The sequence below is a fragment of the Geotrypetes seraphini genome, chromosome 9, assembly GCF_902459505.1.
Source record: "Geotrypetes seraphini chromosome 9, aGeoSer1.1, whole genome shotgun sequence".
Classification (NCBI taxonomy): domain Eukaryota; kingdom Metazoa; phylum Chordata; class Amphibia; order Gymnophiona; family Dermophiidae; genus Geotrypetes; species Geotrypetes seraphini.
The window spans coordinates 181,249,447-181,266,412 of NC_047092.1; the positions used below are offsets into that span (position 1 = coordinate 181,249,447).

A 16,966-nucleotide genomic window follows, 5' to 3' on the forward strand; every position below is an offset into this window, starting at 1 on the left:
TGGAGAAAAGCCAGGTTTTCAGATGCTTTCGGAATAATTGGAATGAGCCGAGGTTCCGCAGGGGGGGCAGGGAGGTTGTTCCAAAGCTCAGTGAATTTGAAGAAAAGGGATTTCCCTAATTTACCTGCATATGATGCCTTTTAATGAGAAAGAGAAAGAAAGAAAAAAAGAAGAGAGAGAGAGAGAAAAAAGGAGAGAGAGAAAAAAAAAGAGAGAGAGGAAGAGAGAGAGAGAAATAGAGAGAGAAAAAAGAGAGGAAGAGAGAAAGAAAAAGAAGAGAGAAAGAAAAAAAGAAAGAGAGAAAAAAGGAGAGAAGAGAGAAAAAAGAGAGAGAGGAAGAGAAACTAAACTAAACTAAACCTTAAGTTTGTATACCGCATCATCTCCATAAAGATAGAGCTCGGCACGGTTTACAGGTAAATTCAATGAGGGAAGGACATAATAAGAAATTAGAGGTTATGAAGAGGATAGCTAGCTTTACGTTTTGGAGAAAAGCCAGGTTTTCAGATGCTTTCGGAATAATTGGAATGAGCTGAGGTTCCGCAGCGGGGCAGGGAGGTTGTTCCAAAGCTAAGTGAATTTGAAGAAAAGGGATTTCCCTAATTTACCTGCATACATGACGCCTTTTAAGGAGGGGAAAGATAGTTTGAGTATGTTTGTGGATCTGGTAGTGTCAGGTCTCGAAGCATTCCAGGATAGTGGGATTATGGGAGGAAGAATGCCACCCAACCTGTGGCTGGAATCATCTCGATGCTCAGAAGCAGTGGGACAGAAGGGACAAAGGATCATATTTGCCCCATATAAGCCCAAAATAGGCTAAGAGAGGATGTAGGGGTCCCAGGAAGACTTGGGGGGATTGTTAATTTTCACAGGTTGGCCAGGCGATGCCCCAGATGGATATCATTTTATTTTGTTTCCGTTTCCTTTTCATCTCATTTATTTCATTTTTAATAACCACAATTTGAAAAACAATAAAATTTGCATTGCACCCCCTTGAGTCAGTCGTATGTCTTTTCCACGCTTACACTTGTTTACTGAGACGTATCCTGTCAAGTTGCACATTTTCCTGCTCTTCCTCGTAGCAAACAACTTGGATTTCTATTAAAGACTTACAATATTATGAAATTTCTCAGTTTAGATTTTCCTGAAGCATTGAAATTTAGAATTTGTGGCCACAACATTTGAATATTGACCCAACTGTAAACACCAGTTATGACATTTAAATATATTCCACGGACTCAATTTAAAAACAGCGAAAAATGAAAACCACGCTATAAAAAGGGTGCTGAAGTCCAAGCGCCATTTATTGAATAACGCTTAGTGCCGGGACACAAGGATTTAATAATTGTATAGTATTTGATTGAATCAAAGTGCAGTTGGATATATTATTTGTTTGTTTAGCTGTTTGCACTATGTATTTGATTTTAAAATGAATAAAGAATTTATAAAAAAAAAAAAGAAAGAAAATGAAACAACACTACAAATCTAATATATATATGTTTGTTTATATGCTGGGAGGAGAGAAGCTGATATGCACGGACGGGGAGAGGGACCTTGGGGTGATAGTGTCCGAAGATCTAAAGGCAAAAAAAAAGTGTGACAAGGCAATGGCTGCTGCCAGAAGGATGCTGGGCTGTATAAAGAGAGGCGTAGTCAGTAGAAGGAAGAAGGTGTTGATGACCCTCTACAGGTCATTGGTGAGGCCCCACTTGGAGTATTGTGTTCAGTTTTGGAGACCGTATCTGGTGAAAGACGTAAGAAGACTTGAGACGGTCCAGAGGAGGGCGATGAAAATGATAGGAGGCTTGCGCCAGAAGACGTATGAGGAGAGACTGGAAGCCCTGAATATGTCTACCCTAGAGGAAAGGAGGGACAGGGGAGATATGATTCAGACGTTCAAATACTTGAAGGGTATTAACGTAGAACAAAATCTTTTCCAGAGAAAGGAAAATGGTAAAACCAGAGGACATAATTTGAGGATGAGGGGTGGTAGATTCAGGGGCAATGTTAGGAAATTCTACTTTACGGAGAGGGTGGTGGATGCCTGGAATGCGCTCCCGAGAGAGGTGGTGGAGAGGAAAACGGTGACGGAGTTCAAAGAAGCGTGGGATGAACACAGAGGATCTAGAATCAGAAAATAATATTAAATATTGAACTAGGCCAGTACTGGGCAAACTTGCACGGTCTGTGTCTGTGTATGGCCGTTTGGAGGAGGATGGGCAGGGGAGGGCTTCAATGGCTGGGAGGGTGTAGATGGGCTGGAGTAAGTCTTAACAGAGATTTTGGCAGTTGGAACCCAAGCACAGTGCAGGGTAAAGCTTTGGATTCTTGCCCAGAAATAGCTAAGAAGAAAAAATTAAAATTAAAAAAAATAAAATAAAATAAATTTAAATTGAATCAGGTTGGGCAGACTGGATGGACCATTCGGGTCTTTATTCTGCCGTCATCTACTATGTTACTATGTTATTGATTTTCAAATTTTGACAGTGCAATACAACTCTATTAAATGTGAGCATTCTACATAATGCACTTAAATACACATAATTAATCCATTACCAATCCTCAGGTCTGACCCAGCAGAGGCATTGCTTATGTTCTTATGTTCTTTTCTCCCTTCCTCACATAACTATTACACTACACATGCATATATTATTGCAATATTATAGATAAATACCTTTAGCAATCCCAAATACCTTCCCCTCCCCTCCCCCCCCCCTCCCCGGATGTGTAAGGAATCTGTAAAAAGGGAGATACCTGACATTCATTGCAATTCAACACATGCAGTCAATGGGCTCCACACCTTATTGAATATCATGCTAGACCCCAAACACTCCGCATTCATTCTCTCATATTTATACGTGGAACAAATATTTGCCCACCAAAATGTGTAATTCAGTCTGTCGTAACTCTTCCAGTTACGCGTAATCATCTGGATGGCTATAATATATATGTTTGAAAATGTGTGACATGTACTTCTTAATGTTGCCACGAGACGAGAGATGAGTGCAGCCGTCTCTGGTAGGGGAGAAGCAAAAACCAAACAAACCATGACATCTGAAATCATCGTCTTATTAGCAAACAAGTAATAAATATTAGCTGTTTCACTAAATCAAGCACACAGTCATCCCGAGAGTGAATATGTTTAACTGTTTAACATCCTTCAAAGTGTCGTTGTGTAGGATTGTGGCATTGTGTAACAGTTCTGGACATTTCTCCCGCACTGCACAACGCGGGTGATACCGCAGAAATGACTTGTAATACCGTGCATTCACAATGTGTCGCTCACGAACTGGACGGCACACAAGACAACCCGGGAAACTGGTTTGAAGGATGTTAAGAACATAAGAATTGTCACACTGGGACAGACTGAAGGTCCATCAAGACCAGTATTCTTATGCAACAGTGGCAAGTACCTGGCAAGATCCCAAGCAGTAATCCTTAGCAACTCAAAGAAATATACAAACTACTCCCTAAACACTTCTAATCTCCTGACAATCCATTTGTAATCCGCCTTGAACTGCAAGGTAATGGTGGAATAGAAATCCCTAATGTAAAACAGATTGGGGGGGGGGGGGCTTATCCTAGGAATAAGCAATGGATTTCCCTAAGTCCATCTTAATAATGGCCTATGGACTTCTCTTTTAGGAAATTCTCAAAACCTTTTTTAAACCCTACTAAGCTAACTGATTTCACCATATTCTCTGGCAACAAATTCCAGAGTTTATTTACACTTTGTGTGAAGAAATATTTTCTCTGGTTTGTTTTAAATCTACCACTTAGTAGCTTCATTGCATGTCCCCTAGTCCTAGTATTTTTGGAAAGAAGGAACAAGCGATTGACATCGACCCTTTCCATGCCACTCAGTATTTTATAGACCTCTATCATATCACCCCTGAGCTGTCTCTTCTCCAAGCTAAAGTGCCCTAATCACTTCAGCCTTTTCTCAAAGGGAAGTCATCCGATCCTTTTTATATTTTTGTCACCCTTCTCTGTACCTTTTCTAATTCTGCTATAACGTTTTTTGAGATATGGGGACCAGAACCCCCGCGAATATCGAAAAGTCGCGAATACGGTTTTTCAGCTGGGGGAGGCAGGATAGGGCAGCTGGAAATCACTTGCGATATGCTCTGACTAAAGTCAGGCTTCACCAATCAGGAGCTGCTTTGACACGCAGCTTCTGATTGGTGAAGCCCGACTTTAGCACAGGAAGTCCCGGTCGGAGAATACCGCGAATGACTAGGGGAACACTGTACCTGCAAATCCAAAATGTGGCCCTGCAAAGGGCTTGACTTTGAAACCACTGTTGTATACCGTATGTCACAATAAAACAATGATTTCAAAAGGTCATGTTTTTTTGCTTCTCTCCTACCAGAGACTCCTGCACTCATCTCTAATCTGGTGACAACATTAAGAAGTACATGTTGCACACTTTCAAATGCATAGGTTAGATTTCCAGTAGAGAATGAAACGGTGACAAAATTCATCACCGTTCCCGTCCCCGCGGATAACCGCAGGAAGCCATCTTCATGTCATTCTTTAAGGAGAGAGGGAAGAATCAGAGTATGAATGGCCACAACCACTGACCCGCAAGCTTTGCTTTGAAGAATTCTGGTGTAGAAGGACTGAGGCTGAAACAGACACTACAGAATGACAGTCTCTGGTATCCAGAGCAGAGATTGTGATGTCATAATGCCTCATTCCACCAGTGCCTAAGAGCCAATCACATCAGTGATGTCACAATGGCTTGATTGTCCTGGACTCCCCTCTGCCCTCCAACCCAGCTAGCAGATTAACCCTTCCCCTTAACTGTATCTATGACATCCTGTTTGTCTGTTTAGATTGTAAGCTCTTTGGAGCAGGGAATGTCTTCTTTGTGACTCTGTACGGCACTGCGCATGTCTGGTAGCGCTATAGAAATAATTAACAGTAGTTGTAGTATTTCATAAGGCAATTACTTTTCTGTTGCAGTAACTAAATCTCTTGCCAAACATTTCCTTCCCAGCTTGCTTTCTGGGCTGGTCTCAGCAAATCCACTCACCAGGGTTTGTCATCTTTTGCTTCCCGCTTAAGGCGATCTCTCACCAAGTAACGTTCTCCTTTCCCAGTTTCTCTGTCCCTTTTCTTTCATCTTAGAGAGCTCCTTCCTATTCTCCAGTCTCCTTACCCTGGGATCACCAGTTCAGCTCTCCAAAGGCTCCGACCCCTTCCCGGTCTCACCCTTCCTTCTGCATCTGGCCCATCTCCCAAGAGACTGACCTAGTTTAGGAAATTCCTTTCCATCCCTAGTCTCTTTATACCGGGCCAAAAGCTCAGCTCCCTGAAGTCTATAACTTCCTCTGGATCTCTCCCTTCTGTAGCTGGCCCACTTCCAAACCGACTGGCAAAACTTCAGCAAACTTTGGCTCAGGCAGCACCTCGTCTCTCTCCCTGTCAGCAGGTTTACTCCAGCTTCTCACTTCCCAGCTACTGCAGGAACACCTGAGATTCTCCGTGCATGCCTTCCCTTGGAGTTCCAACCTTTCACGCTCTTTTGGGACCTCCTAAGCCCATGAATTTTCACCTGAGTGTCCACCTTTCTCTTACTGAAGGTACAGAAGTATATTTAATATCTATTTGGCTCCTTTATACAGAGGGCCCCTTTTACAAAGGTGCGCTAGCGTTTTTAGCGCACGCACCGGATTAGCGTGTGCTACACGAAAAACTACCACCTGCTCAAGAGGAGGCAGTAGTGGCTAGCATGTGTGGCATTTTAGTGCACGCTGTTCCACTCGTTAAGGTAAAAGGAGCCCAGAGTGTTTGAGTCTTCAGGAATGAATTTTAAACTGTATACAGATGATGTTCAGCTCTTTTTCCGGTTCATAGACAACCCCGCGAAAGACAAAGGCGGGCGCCGACAACTGAGCGCAAGATGGAGGCGCGCGCCGAAGAAAATTACAGTTTTTAGGGGCTCTGACGGGGGGCTTTGTTGGGGAGCCCCCCCAGTTTACTTAATAGAGATCGCGCCGGCGTTGTGGGGGGTTTGGGGGGTTGTAACCCTCCACATTTTACTGTAAACTTAACTTTTTCAGGGAAAAAGTGAAGTTTTCAGTAAAATGTGGGGGGTTACAACCCCCCACATCCCCCACAACGCCCCCACAACGCGGCGCAATCTCTATTAAGTAAAGTGGGGGGGTTCCCCCCACACACACCCCCCGTCGGAGCCATAAAAACTGTAATTTTCTGCGGCACGCGCCTCCACGCTGCGCTCAATTGTCTGCACGCACCTTTGTCACGGCACGCTTTTGACCTGACACCCTTTTTCCCAGTAACATCTCGGAGGGATGAGCTTTCAGGTAAAATAATGGCATATATGGGAGTTATAGATAACACTGAGTAACAAATTTTAACTTTTGTTCTTTGCCAAGAAGAAAATGATTTTGGCCTCCTGTGCATGAAAATAGCCTCAGTTTTCTCCTATCACGTATAGTTTTTGAGAAAATCGCTAATATTTATGGCATGAGAAGTCGTAACGCATGGCGCCAATTTAAGAGTGCCTATAAATATTATTTTCTAGAATCGTTTTGCTGTTGAAATGCATTTATAAACGAGATGAGGAGCATCTCTAATTCATGTCCAACAATAGTCAGCCAGCATTGATGAATTCCATCTGCCCTGGTATCGTTTCTCCATCGTAGCAATGTCCTGGTGAAACCCTTTCCCTGTGCTCATCGCTAACACTACCGAGATTATCGGGGGGAAAAATCCACATGCGAGTGGAGAAAATGGATTTTTAGTGACACGTTGCATTTGAGATCACAGAATGCTTTAAGCATCGTCTCCACCATTTGGACATAGTCTGGTGCCTTCCTATTCCCCAGAAAATGCTCGATTACATTCTTCAATGCTATTCATGGACTTTTTCTCACGTCCTCGCAAGTCTTCCTCAAAGTGCCTGTCTCTCAACAATTCTCTTATTTACCTTCCTTTTAACTTCTGAGCACTTATGAAAGTTTTCCTGTAAATAGCGAAATCCATCACCTTCCTTGTTCATAGCCTTGACAAAGTTCTTCATAAGTCCTAGCTTTATGTGAAGAGTTGGCAGTAGCACTTGTTTCGGATCGACAAGACGATGGTGAATTACATTTTTTTTCTTCCAGCAGCAGGATACAAATTATTACGAAGTGGCCAGTCTTTAATGATAGTCACGGGATCCCCTGTCTCAGCTAGCCCACTCACAGATAAAACTGCAGACCAAGTAACAACGCGATGACTTTCAGATCAGTACAAATCTGCCACTTGTACTTGCTGTACTTAATATGATCTAAGAGGAGCTGTAAATTTTCATAAGTTTCCTTCACGTGGACAGAGTGACCAATAGAAGGACATACGTTTCTGTTATGCAAGAGCACTTCCTTCCTTCAGACTTAGCTTTGACGTATCAATGAACAAGCGCCATTCATTTCGGTCATGACTTTGACCAAATGCTTGGAATAATCCATTTATGTCTTGACAAAATGTCAATCAGTCTGTCATAGAGAAATGTTCCACGAGGGCCTTGTGACAATTTCGGAACACGGAGATGTTGGTCTCAGGTGCCAAGAGATTCCACTGACAAAGCCTGGAGCCTAAGAGTTTGGCTTGTCTCTTAGATAAAGTAAGATCTCGAATGAGGTCATTTAATTCTGCTTGAGTTATTAATGAGGTTCATCTGAACTTGAAATCAGGATCATTTTCAGATTCCAGTTCCATAGTCATCAGCATCTGCTTCAGAACCTTCTTCCAAATCCAATGTGGTTTCAGAATTGGAAGATTGTCATCGTGAGGCACAGGTCGTATTGCAGATTCAAGATTAGGATATTGAATTTGACTCGTTTTCGAAAAAAAATCCAGACACTTTTGTTAAGCAGAAATAGCAATCTGTGCAATGGTCCTTCTGTTCCCTCCAAACCATTGGAACAGCAAATTGTATCGATGGATGAACGCCTTTCAGCCATGCTCCAAGGTTGTTGGTACAAGATTTACAACACACATGAGGGTCCCAAATCTTATCCTGATCTCCAGTTTTGCAGCCAAAATAGAGTTCATAGGCTTTTCTTAGGAGTGGATTCATATCTCTTTTCTGAGACCTAATTGGCGTAACAGAAGACGTGAGGGTGGTTCGTTCGCCCACTTTCTTGACATGATCCTAACAAAACAACAAAAACGTTTCAAATGCAACAACTTGATAACTAAGAAGCAAAAGCCCGATACAAAATTGACGATTTAATCTCAACTGTGCTGATGCTTAAAAATTGTTGATGATGCAATACAGTGCAATACTGATGACGCAATAGGCCTACAGAGAACTGCATATTCCAGCTCTGCCTCCTCACCCATAAGAATTTAATTATATAGCACGTTATTACATCATTAAAACTAATACTTTAGCTTAAAAATCTAATTTGAGGCACACTGCTTTAATATTTCAGACATTGTTATAACATTTACTCCACGCATTAGAAAATATAGCAAAAATGTTAATTTTTGCATTATAATGCTCTTTTGTCAAAAATCAGACGGTTATACTGACAAATTAAGGTCAGTTTTGAATTCAGCGACCCCCAAATCACTATAGAACACCCACTACAATTCATGCCCCTCAAACTCTGTCGCACAGTGGATGATTCATTCTAAATAACACCTCTCTTTTACAAAACCGTAGCGCAGTTTTTAGCGCCTGCTGCGGTGGTAACAGTGTGCTATGGTTTTGTAAAAGGGGGAGGGGTCAATTTGCTTTGCATGTGGAGAAGACAGAAATTACAGATAAGGCAGAGCCTTATGGAACCCCCTTTTGAATCCTTTTCCCTACCCTGAACATACATAGGGCAATCAGACAAATAAACAACAAACCAATCGGTTACCTTGCCCCCAACCCAATTACTTAAGCCTTTATAACAGGGGTGTCAAAGACCCTCCTCGGGGGCCGCAATCCAGTCGGGTTTTCAGGATTTCCCCAATGAATATGCATGAGATCTATTAGCATACAATGAAAGCAGTTCATGCAAATAGATCTCATGCATATTCATTGGGGAAATCGTGAAAGCCCGACTGGATTGCGGCCCTCGAGGAGGGACTTTGACACCCCTAACCTAGAGCCTCTAGAGCAGGGGTGGACAACTCCGGTCCTCCAGGGCCGGAATCCAGTCGGGTTTTCAGGATTTCCCCAATGAATATGCATGAGATCTATTAGCATACAATGAAAGCAGTTCATGCAAATAGATCTCATGCATATTCATTGGGGAAATCCCGAAAACCCGACTGGATTGCGGCCCTCGAGGAGGGACTTTGACACCCCTAACCTAGAGCCTCTAGAGCAGGGGTGGACAACTCCAGTCCTCCAGGGCCGGAATCCAGTCGGGTTTTCAGGATTTCCCCAATGAATATGCATGAGATCTATTAGCATACAATGAAAGCAGTTCATGCAAATAGATCTCATGCATATTCATTGGGGAAATCCCGAAAACCCGACTGGATTGCGGCCCCCGAGGAGGGTCTTTGACACCCCTGCTTTATAACATCAGTAGTGTCGAAGGCAGCAGAGGAAATATCCAACAATATCAGACAAAAGCACTGATTTTTATCAGTTCCCCTTTTAAAACATCTGTTCACCCAACACAACGTTCAGGTACTGTAGGTATTTTTCTGTTCCTAGAGGGCTCACACTCACCACTCGGCCGCTCCCCTGCTCTGCAGAAATGTCTGTGTGGCTATTCTTCTAAGAATGTGGCTTGATAGATGTCCTTGCCCCTGCTTTTTCCCAATTCATATGTTGGACGTTCCAGTTTGTACAATGTCTGTTCATGGTGACCTCTCCAGGACATGGACGTCCATCTCACGTATTTTTAAACAAGAAAACTTGATGTATTTCCTGTTTTAAAATACCTGTGAGATGGATGTCCATTTTGGATGTTATAGAAACATGTAACATAGAAACATGATGGCAGATAAAGGCCAATTGGCCCATCCGCAGCATCCACTATCTCCTCCTCTCCCTATTGGCTAAGGCTCTTAACATTTGCATCTCCTCTTCCTATAGGCTAAGGCTCTTTACACCTGCATTGTGAGGTCATAGAGCTTTATGGTTATAGAAACTTAGACCACAAAACTATGAAATGCGCCTTTTGCCAACAACCTTTACATTATTCTCCTCCTGAAGAAGCGAACGAAAAACTCGACCAGAGTTGGGGAGACAAACGATTTGGATTACTCACAATTGAGTTTTATGAAGCCCTGGCGTCATTGGTTGCACAGTTTTGGTTTTATTTTTTGTGCGTTTGAACTTGGGACTTGTTTTGGGTCGCTTTGTATTGAATATACACATGGTTTGGGTTGCGCAGCAAGCTCGTGGGTCAACAGACTTTGGATTATAATCCAGTTCAAACACAACAATCGAGAGGAACCCAGCCACCCAAGAGTCCTTCAGTGCATACAAAGATACGTGACTTTTTTGTCATTATTATTCACTATCCTAAGAGCCGTAAGCGTGAAGGTTAATGGTGATACTGGGGAACTTGGTGGTACTACGATGGTTCCTCTTGCAATTTGTCCACATGACATGGTTGCAGGAGCACTGAGCACACCATAAAACATGGCTAAGCTATTTGAGAGATATGTTTATACAGTTGAATAAAACAATAGTTTTGTGGTAGATATGAGTACATCAAACTCCTCTTACCTACAAATGCACTCACTCAGCTGCCCCTTACGATCTCTCTTCACTTATCTCCCCCTATGATTCCCCCCCCCCCACCATGAGCTCCACTCAGCTGGTAAGTCCCTCCTATCTGTGCCCTTCTCTTCAACTGCCAACTCCAGACTCCATCCTTTCTGCCTTGCTGCACCGTATGCTTGGAACAAATTGCCCCGAATTCCTATGGCGGGCTCCTTCTCTGGCAGTGTTCAAGGCCCAGTTAAAAGCCCACCTCTTTGAGAGTGCTTTTGACTCCTAACTCCTCTCAACTTGGGCTCTGCATCCCCAACCCTATATGTCATGTCTGTCTGTCCAAGTTAGATTGTAAGCTCTTCTGAGCAGGGACCATCTATAAATGTCAGCCCACCTCTTTGAGAGTGCTTTCGACTCCTAACTCCTCTCACCTTGGGTTCTGCATCCCCAACCCTATATGTCATGTCTGTCTGTCCAAGTTAGATTGTAAGCTCTTCTGAGCAGGGACCGTCTATAAATGTCAGCCCACCTCTTTGAGAGTGCTTTCGACTCCTAACTCCTCTCACCTTGGGTTCTGCATCCCCAACCCTATATGTCATGTCTGTCTGTCCAAGTTAGATTGTAAGCTCTTCTGAGCAGGGACCGTCTATAAATGTCAGCCCACCTCTTTGAGAGTGCTTTCGACTCCTAACTCCTCTCACTCTATGTCATATCTTCTCTGTCCAAGTTAGATTGTAAGCTCTTCTGAGCAGGGACCGTCTATAAATGTCAGCCCACCTCTTTGAGAGTGCTTTTGACTCCTAACTCCTCTCAACTTGGGCTCTGCATCCCCAATCCTATATGTCATGTCTGTCCAAGTTAGATTGTAAGCTCTTCCGAGCAGGGACCGTCTATAAATGTTAAAATGTTCAGCGCCGCGTACGCCTTTCAGTGCTATATAATAGATAAGTAGTAGGAGTAGTAATAATAAATGTTCGAGCACATTACTATATAGAGAATACTGAATGTCTATCCAAAAATCTTTTCTCTGGACATGCTACTAGGTCTAACTGGTGGACTGAAGGGAATTAATTTCTCCCTAAGCTTTCATGGCAAATTTTGAGTTATAAAATATGCAAATAATTTACAAAAATACCTCAAGTGCTTTCCAGAATGTGGTTATTTGTGCAAAGAATTACCACAGGATGACATCACAATATGAGCCCTGGAATGTTGCTGCTCTTTGGGTTTCTGCCAGATACTTGGGAATTGGGTTGGCCACTGTTGGAAACAAGTTACTGGACTTGATGGACTTTTGGTCTGTCCCAGTATAGCAATTCTTATGTTCTTATGTGAGCCAAGTATAGGACAATCAAGCCATTGTGACATCACTGATGAGGTTGGCTCTTAGGTATTGGTGGAATGAGGCATTATGACATCACAATCTCAGCTCTGGAATGTTGCTACTCTTTGGGTTTCTTGTTCCCGAGAATAGGGGTTAATAGATAATCAAAAAAATACCACTTTTTATTTCTAATTTGCAAACTAATTCGAACAGCTCACTCAAACTTTTGTAACCACAACTAACTACCAGGAACTTTTTACCAACTATCAACACACCCACACTTGAATCTCTCCCAAGTAATAAATCAACTAGGAGGTTAATATATCATATATAGACCAAAGGATTCAGTTCATAGAACCTCCTATAACTTACATGTTATTTAAAGTCCACATCATGTGTCATCACTGCTATGTAATCATCTATATCAAAACCTCCTTCCCATCCCTAAATGAATATTGGGTTTGCCAGGCGCAGATTCTAGAAAGCATTTTTAACTGCTATTATATTCTTCAAAGGAAAAAGAAAACTATTTAAAACCAGCAGAAATAGATCTCACAGCCTTTCTGGAGGATTCTAAAGATACGATCTCTACAGATGATTTTACGATCATCATCCCATTCGTTAATTCTATCTCTGAAACTATTCCTAAAGCTTCAGAAGCCATAAACGTGATGGAGCACTGGATGACAACCTTTAGGCTCAAACTTAATTCAGAAAAGACAACTTTCTTCGTTGCTTCGCCACATCCGCTTGACACCAAATCACCACTATGTATCAATAATCTTAATTCCCCTATCCAACCTACCATAAAGATACTAGGTGTAACTTTGGATCAGTGCCTAACCATGAGAGACCAGGTGGACTCCTTGATCAGAAAGGGATTTTTCACTCTCTGGAAACTCAGATCCATTAAAGCTTATTTCGAGACAGCGGCATTCAGAACCCTTGTCCAATCCCTCGTACTGAGTCTACTTGACTACTGCAACATCGCCTATTTAGCAATTTCCCAAAAGAACATGCAGCGTTTACAATTGATGCAAAAGGCAGCGGTCAAACTGATCTTTGGGCTGAGGAAGTTTGACCACGTGACACCCTACTACCGGCAGCTGCATTGGCTGCCAATGGAGGCGCGCGTAAATTTCCAATTTGCCTGCTTCTGCTTCAAAGCACTACACGGACTTGCCCCTAAATATATAACTGACCTTTTCGTCTTCTCAGCCAACAGACACAAGAGAAGCTCACATTCCAACTTCGTTTCCCCCCCCCCCCAGTGAGAGGTTGTAAACTGAAAAAACACCATGAACATCTTCTCTCGCACCAAGCAGCATCATGGGGTAAAGACCTAGAACAATTGCTTTCGCCCACTACTTATGAGGAATTTAGGAAACGTCTGAAAACGCACCTGTTCCTAAAGCATCTAGACAACTGATCCTCTCTTCTCTCTCCCCTCTATAGCGATTAACTTGTTCTATTGATCACTCTCTCCTCAAAAATGGATTTCCTGTCCTATTAACCCTCTTTCTTCCTCCCCTCTTAAAGTCAATCAATTTGTACCTTTGCTTAATCTTTGTAAACCGCAAAGAACTTCACGGTATTGCGGTATATAAGCTGTTATTATTATTATTATTATTACTCGGTTTACTCTCTTGTTAACTTGTAGTAATGAATCTGATAAAGGACTTAAGATGAGAACTTCCTTAAAAAATCAGACAGCTAAATCCTGTGGGGATACAATTCTTCTATTCCCTGATGTGGCAAAAGCCACGCAATTATGGAGGAAAGCTTTTTTGCAATTGAAATCCCGGGTATTATCTTTGGGAGCTACTTTTTTCTTGAAATTTCCCTGCAAGCGTATCATTAAGGGCTCCTTTTCCTATGCCGCGTTAGGGCATTAACGCGTGGACTAGCGCACGCCAAATTGCCGTGCGCGCTAGACGCTAACGCCAGCATTGAGCTGGCGTTAGTTCTAGCTGCGTAGCGCGGGTTTACCACGCGCCAAAATGCTGTGTGCGCTAAAATTGCTAACGCAGCTTAGTAAAAGGAGCCCTAAGTTCCAAGATCATGAATATATTTTGGGGGATGTTAATCAACTGGAACCGTTTGTAACCAACGGGAACAACATTAGTGCTAAATGATTTACTGCTTTTTAGGAGAAGTCAAAGAATAGATTATTTTTTTGTTTAGGTATCTTTTCCTTTATTAGTTTTGTAAATATTCTCTGGATTATTTGAGTAATGATTTTTCACAAGATTTTCAAGTTTTTATTAGGATTTGATATACCGTTTGGGGTTTACAATATATCAAAATGTAATGTAATGTAATGTAATGTAAATGTAATGTAATGTAATTTATTTCTTATATACCGCTACATCTGTTAGGTTCTAAGCGGTTTACAGAAAATATACATTAAGATTAGAAATAAGAAAGGTACTTGAAAAATTCCCTTACTGTCCCGAAGGCTCACAATCTAACTAAAGTACCTGGAGGGTAATAGAGAAGTGAAAAGTAGAGTTAGAGGAAAAATAAAAATAAAATAAACATTTTAACAAGACAGCATTGATCTAAATACTTTGGAAGGTAGAAGAAAGGAGAGAAAGGAATAGAAGCAGAAGGGGGCGCCGTTGAACAGTAGAATTCTGGAGAAATTTAAATGATAGAAATAGAACAAAACAAAGACAAAAGGCAAAGATAAATCATAAGCTGGAAAGAAAAATAAAATAAAACTTTGTCTTCAATCCACGGTTTCAGCGTCAGTGATGAAGTGGAGCAAGTAAGTTTAGGAGGAGCGATTGACGTTTCCAAAATGACAAGATGAGGTCGTGTACATTCCACGGGAGGGAAATAGTTAAGCGAAGGTAAAGAGAGAATTCAAGTAAGGAGAAATCCACTAATTATGCATGGTTCTTAACAACAGATTGTGAAGAGGAAGGTTATAGATTACCAGTGGTGGAATTCCCACAATGCCATCTTTTCTTTTTCTTTTTTTTTTTTTCAGTCTAAAAAGGGAGGCATGATTCTGTGAGTAATGCCTAAGGGTGGATCAAATGACAACACATAATTGACTGGCTCAGGTGAAAACAATCAGAGCATTCTGTAACGCAGTCTGGAAGGACACTAGACAGGAGTGCTCCGACACTTTCCAATGGAGGCGAAGAAGAGGGACGGCCATCAAGCACTTCTGAACCATGGGGAAGAAAATGAGATGGTAAGGGCTTTTTTGCTCCTGGAAAGCGAATGATGGACTAACTGGCAAAACTTTATGCATGTTCTTGTTTCACTAGAAGGAAGAGAAAATATATTAATAGCATACATTTTATAGTTTTAGATTGGAAGGGATAATTTTATAATATTTCCAAACATTTGCTTATTGTGGGGTAATTCAATAAGGAGTCAGCTACATAAATGCCCCTATTCTAGTCATTTTTGCTCACATGATTAAACAAATGGGCAAAAATGACCAGCATACCAGGTAATCTCTATTGTGTATATGATAGAGGTCTATAAAATACTGAGTGGGGTAGAAAGGGCAGACGTGAATCACTTGTTCGCTCTTTCCAAAAATGCTAGGACTAGGGAAGATATGCGATGAAGCTACTAAGTGGTAGATTTAAAACAAGCCACAGAAAATATTTCTTCACACAACGCGTAATTAAACTCTGGAATTTGTTGCCAGAGAATATGAAATCAGTTAGCTTAGCAGGGTTTAAAAAAAGGTTTTGAGAATTTCCTAAAAGAGAAGTTCCATGGGCCATTATTAAGATGCACTTAGGGATATCCACTGCTTAGTCCAAGGATAAGCAGCATAAAATCTGTTTTAATACTTGGGATCTAGGCACTTTATGTTCTAATGTAAAAAAGTGCTATGTTTATGGATGAGTGTTCACATAAGTGGAATCTGGAGAGAGCATGAGTAGGACACGCAATTACAGGCAGAAATCATACAATATTATTTCTAAATTGAGTTCACTTTGTGCGGACTGCATGCTATTATCCCGACAGAAAAACACAAAGGCCCTGACTTTATTTAGGATCCTATATTAGACGCTCTAAATAAAGCCTCCTAGCAACACTTAAGTTCAAGAAAATTAGCTTAATTGGAGTACTAATTGACTGCACCAATTTTCAGCCAATCCCCCCCCAAACCCCCATTAATTATTCAATTAAAAAATTCAGCATCAAATTCTTAGTACACCTAGTGAGACCTAAGTTCAGAATCCATGCCTAATATATATTTTTAATTGGCTTATTCAGCATGGTAATTAACCACATCAGTTTTCAGCCATTCAAAAAAAAAATTAAGCAATTTAAGAGTTTGATATTGAACTCTTAGGATGCCTAGCGATGCTTGTGGAGGCGCCCTCGCACGCATAAGGATGCTTAATGACGCCTATCTGAAAAAGTAGGTGTGGTTGGGGCAAAGAATAGGCGTGGTTGAGTTAGGCGTTGTTAGGCATACACCCTTGGCACCGCCAAATTAGGCGAGGGAAAAGCTGGCTTAATGGAGCAACGTCTAGGTCTAGGATGCAATGGTCCTTCTGTTCCCTCCAAACCATTGGAACAGCAAATAGTATCGATGGATGAACGTCTTTCAGCCATGCTCCATGGTTGTTGGCACAAGATTTACCACACACGTGAGGTGCCCAAACCTTATCTTGATCTCCAGTTTTGCAGCCAAAATAGAGTTCATAGGCTTTCCTTAGGAGTGGATTCATATCTCTTTTCTGAGACTTAACTGGCGTAACAGAAGATGTGAGGGTGGTTTGTTCGCCCACTTTCTTGACATGATCCTAACAAAACAACAAAAACGTTTCAAAAGCAACAGCTTGATAACTAAGAAGCAAAAGCCCGATACAAAATTGACTATTTAATCTCAACTGAGCTGATGAAACTTAAAATTTGATGATGATGCAATACAGCGCATTACTGATGACGCAATGGGCCTACAGAGAACTGCATATTCC

The 16,966-nt window shown here is 41.7% G+C and overlaps 1 protein-coding gene and 1 long non-coding RNA gene across 19 annotated transcripts in view; one reads left to right on the top strand and one right to left on the bottom strand.

The window, feature by feature from the left end:
- Window positions 1-5,161, bottom strand: part of LOC117366931 — a 166,202-nt gene extending 161,041 nt beyond the window's left edge. For both annotated transcript variants that reach the window (XR_004540664.1, XR_004540663.1), the window contains exon 1: window positions 5,039-5,161. This is a non-coding gene — a long non-coding RNA (uncharacterized LOC117366931). The remainder of the gene's footprint in view (window positions 1-5,038) is intronic.
- A 272-nt stretch (window positions 5,162-5,433) lies between these two features.
- LOC117366928 (probable cation-transporting ATPase 13A4) overlaps window positions 5,434-16,966 on the top strand; it is a 111,921-nt gene continuing 100,388 nt past the window's right edge. For 15 of the 17 annotated variants that reach the window (XR_004540661.1, XR_004540662.1, XR_004540660.1 and 12 more), the window contains exons 1-2: window positions 5,434-5,588; window positions 15,001-15,210. Coding sequence is in view for 14 of the 17 variants with exons in the window: in XM_033958975.1 (XP_033814866.1) it covers window positions 15,148-15,210 (63 nt within the window). In the remaining 3 variants the exon portion in view is untranslated. The remainder of the gene's footprint in view (window positions 5,589-15,000; window positions 15,211-16,966) is intronic. The other 2 variants (XM_033958974.1, XM_033958973.1) reach the window with 2 other exon arrangements.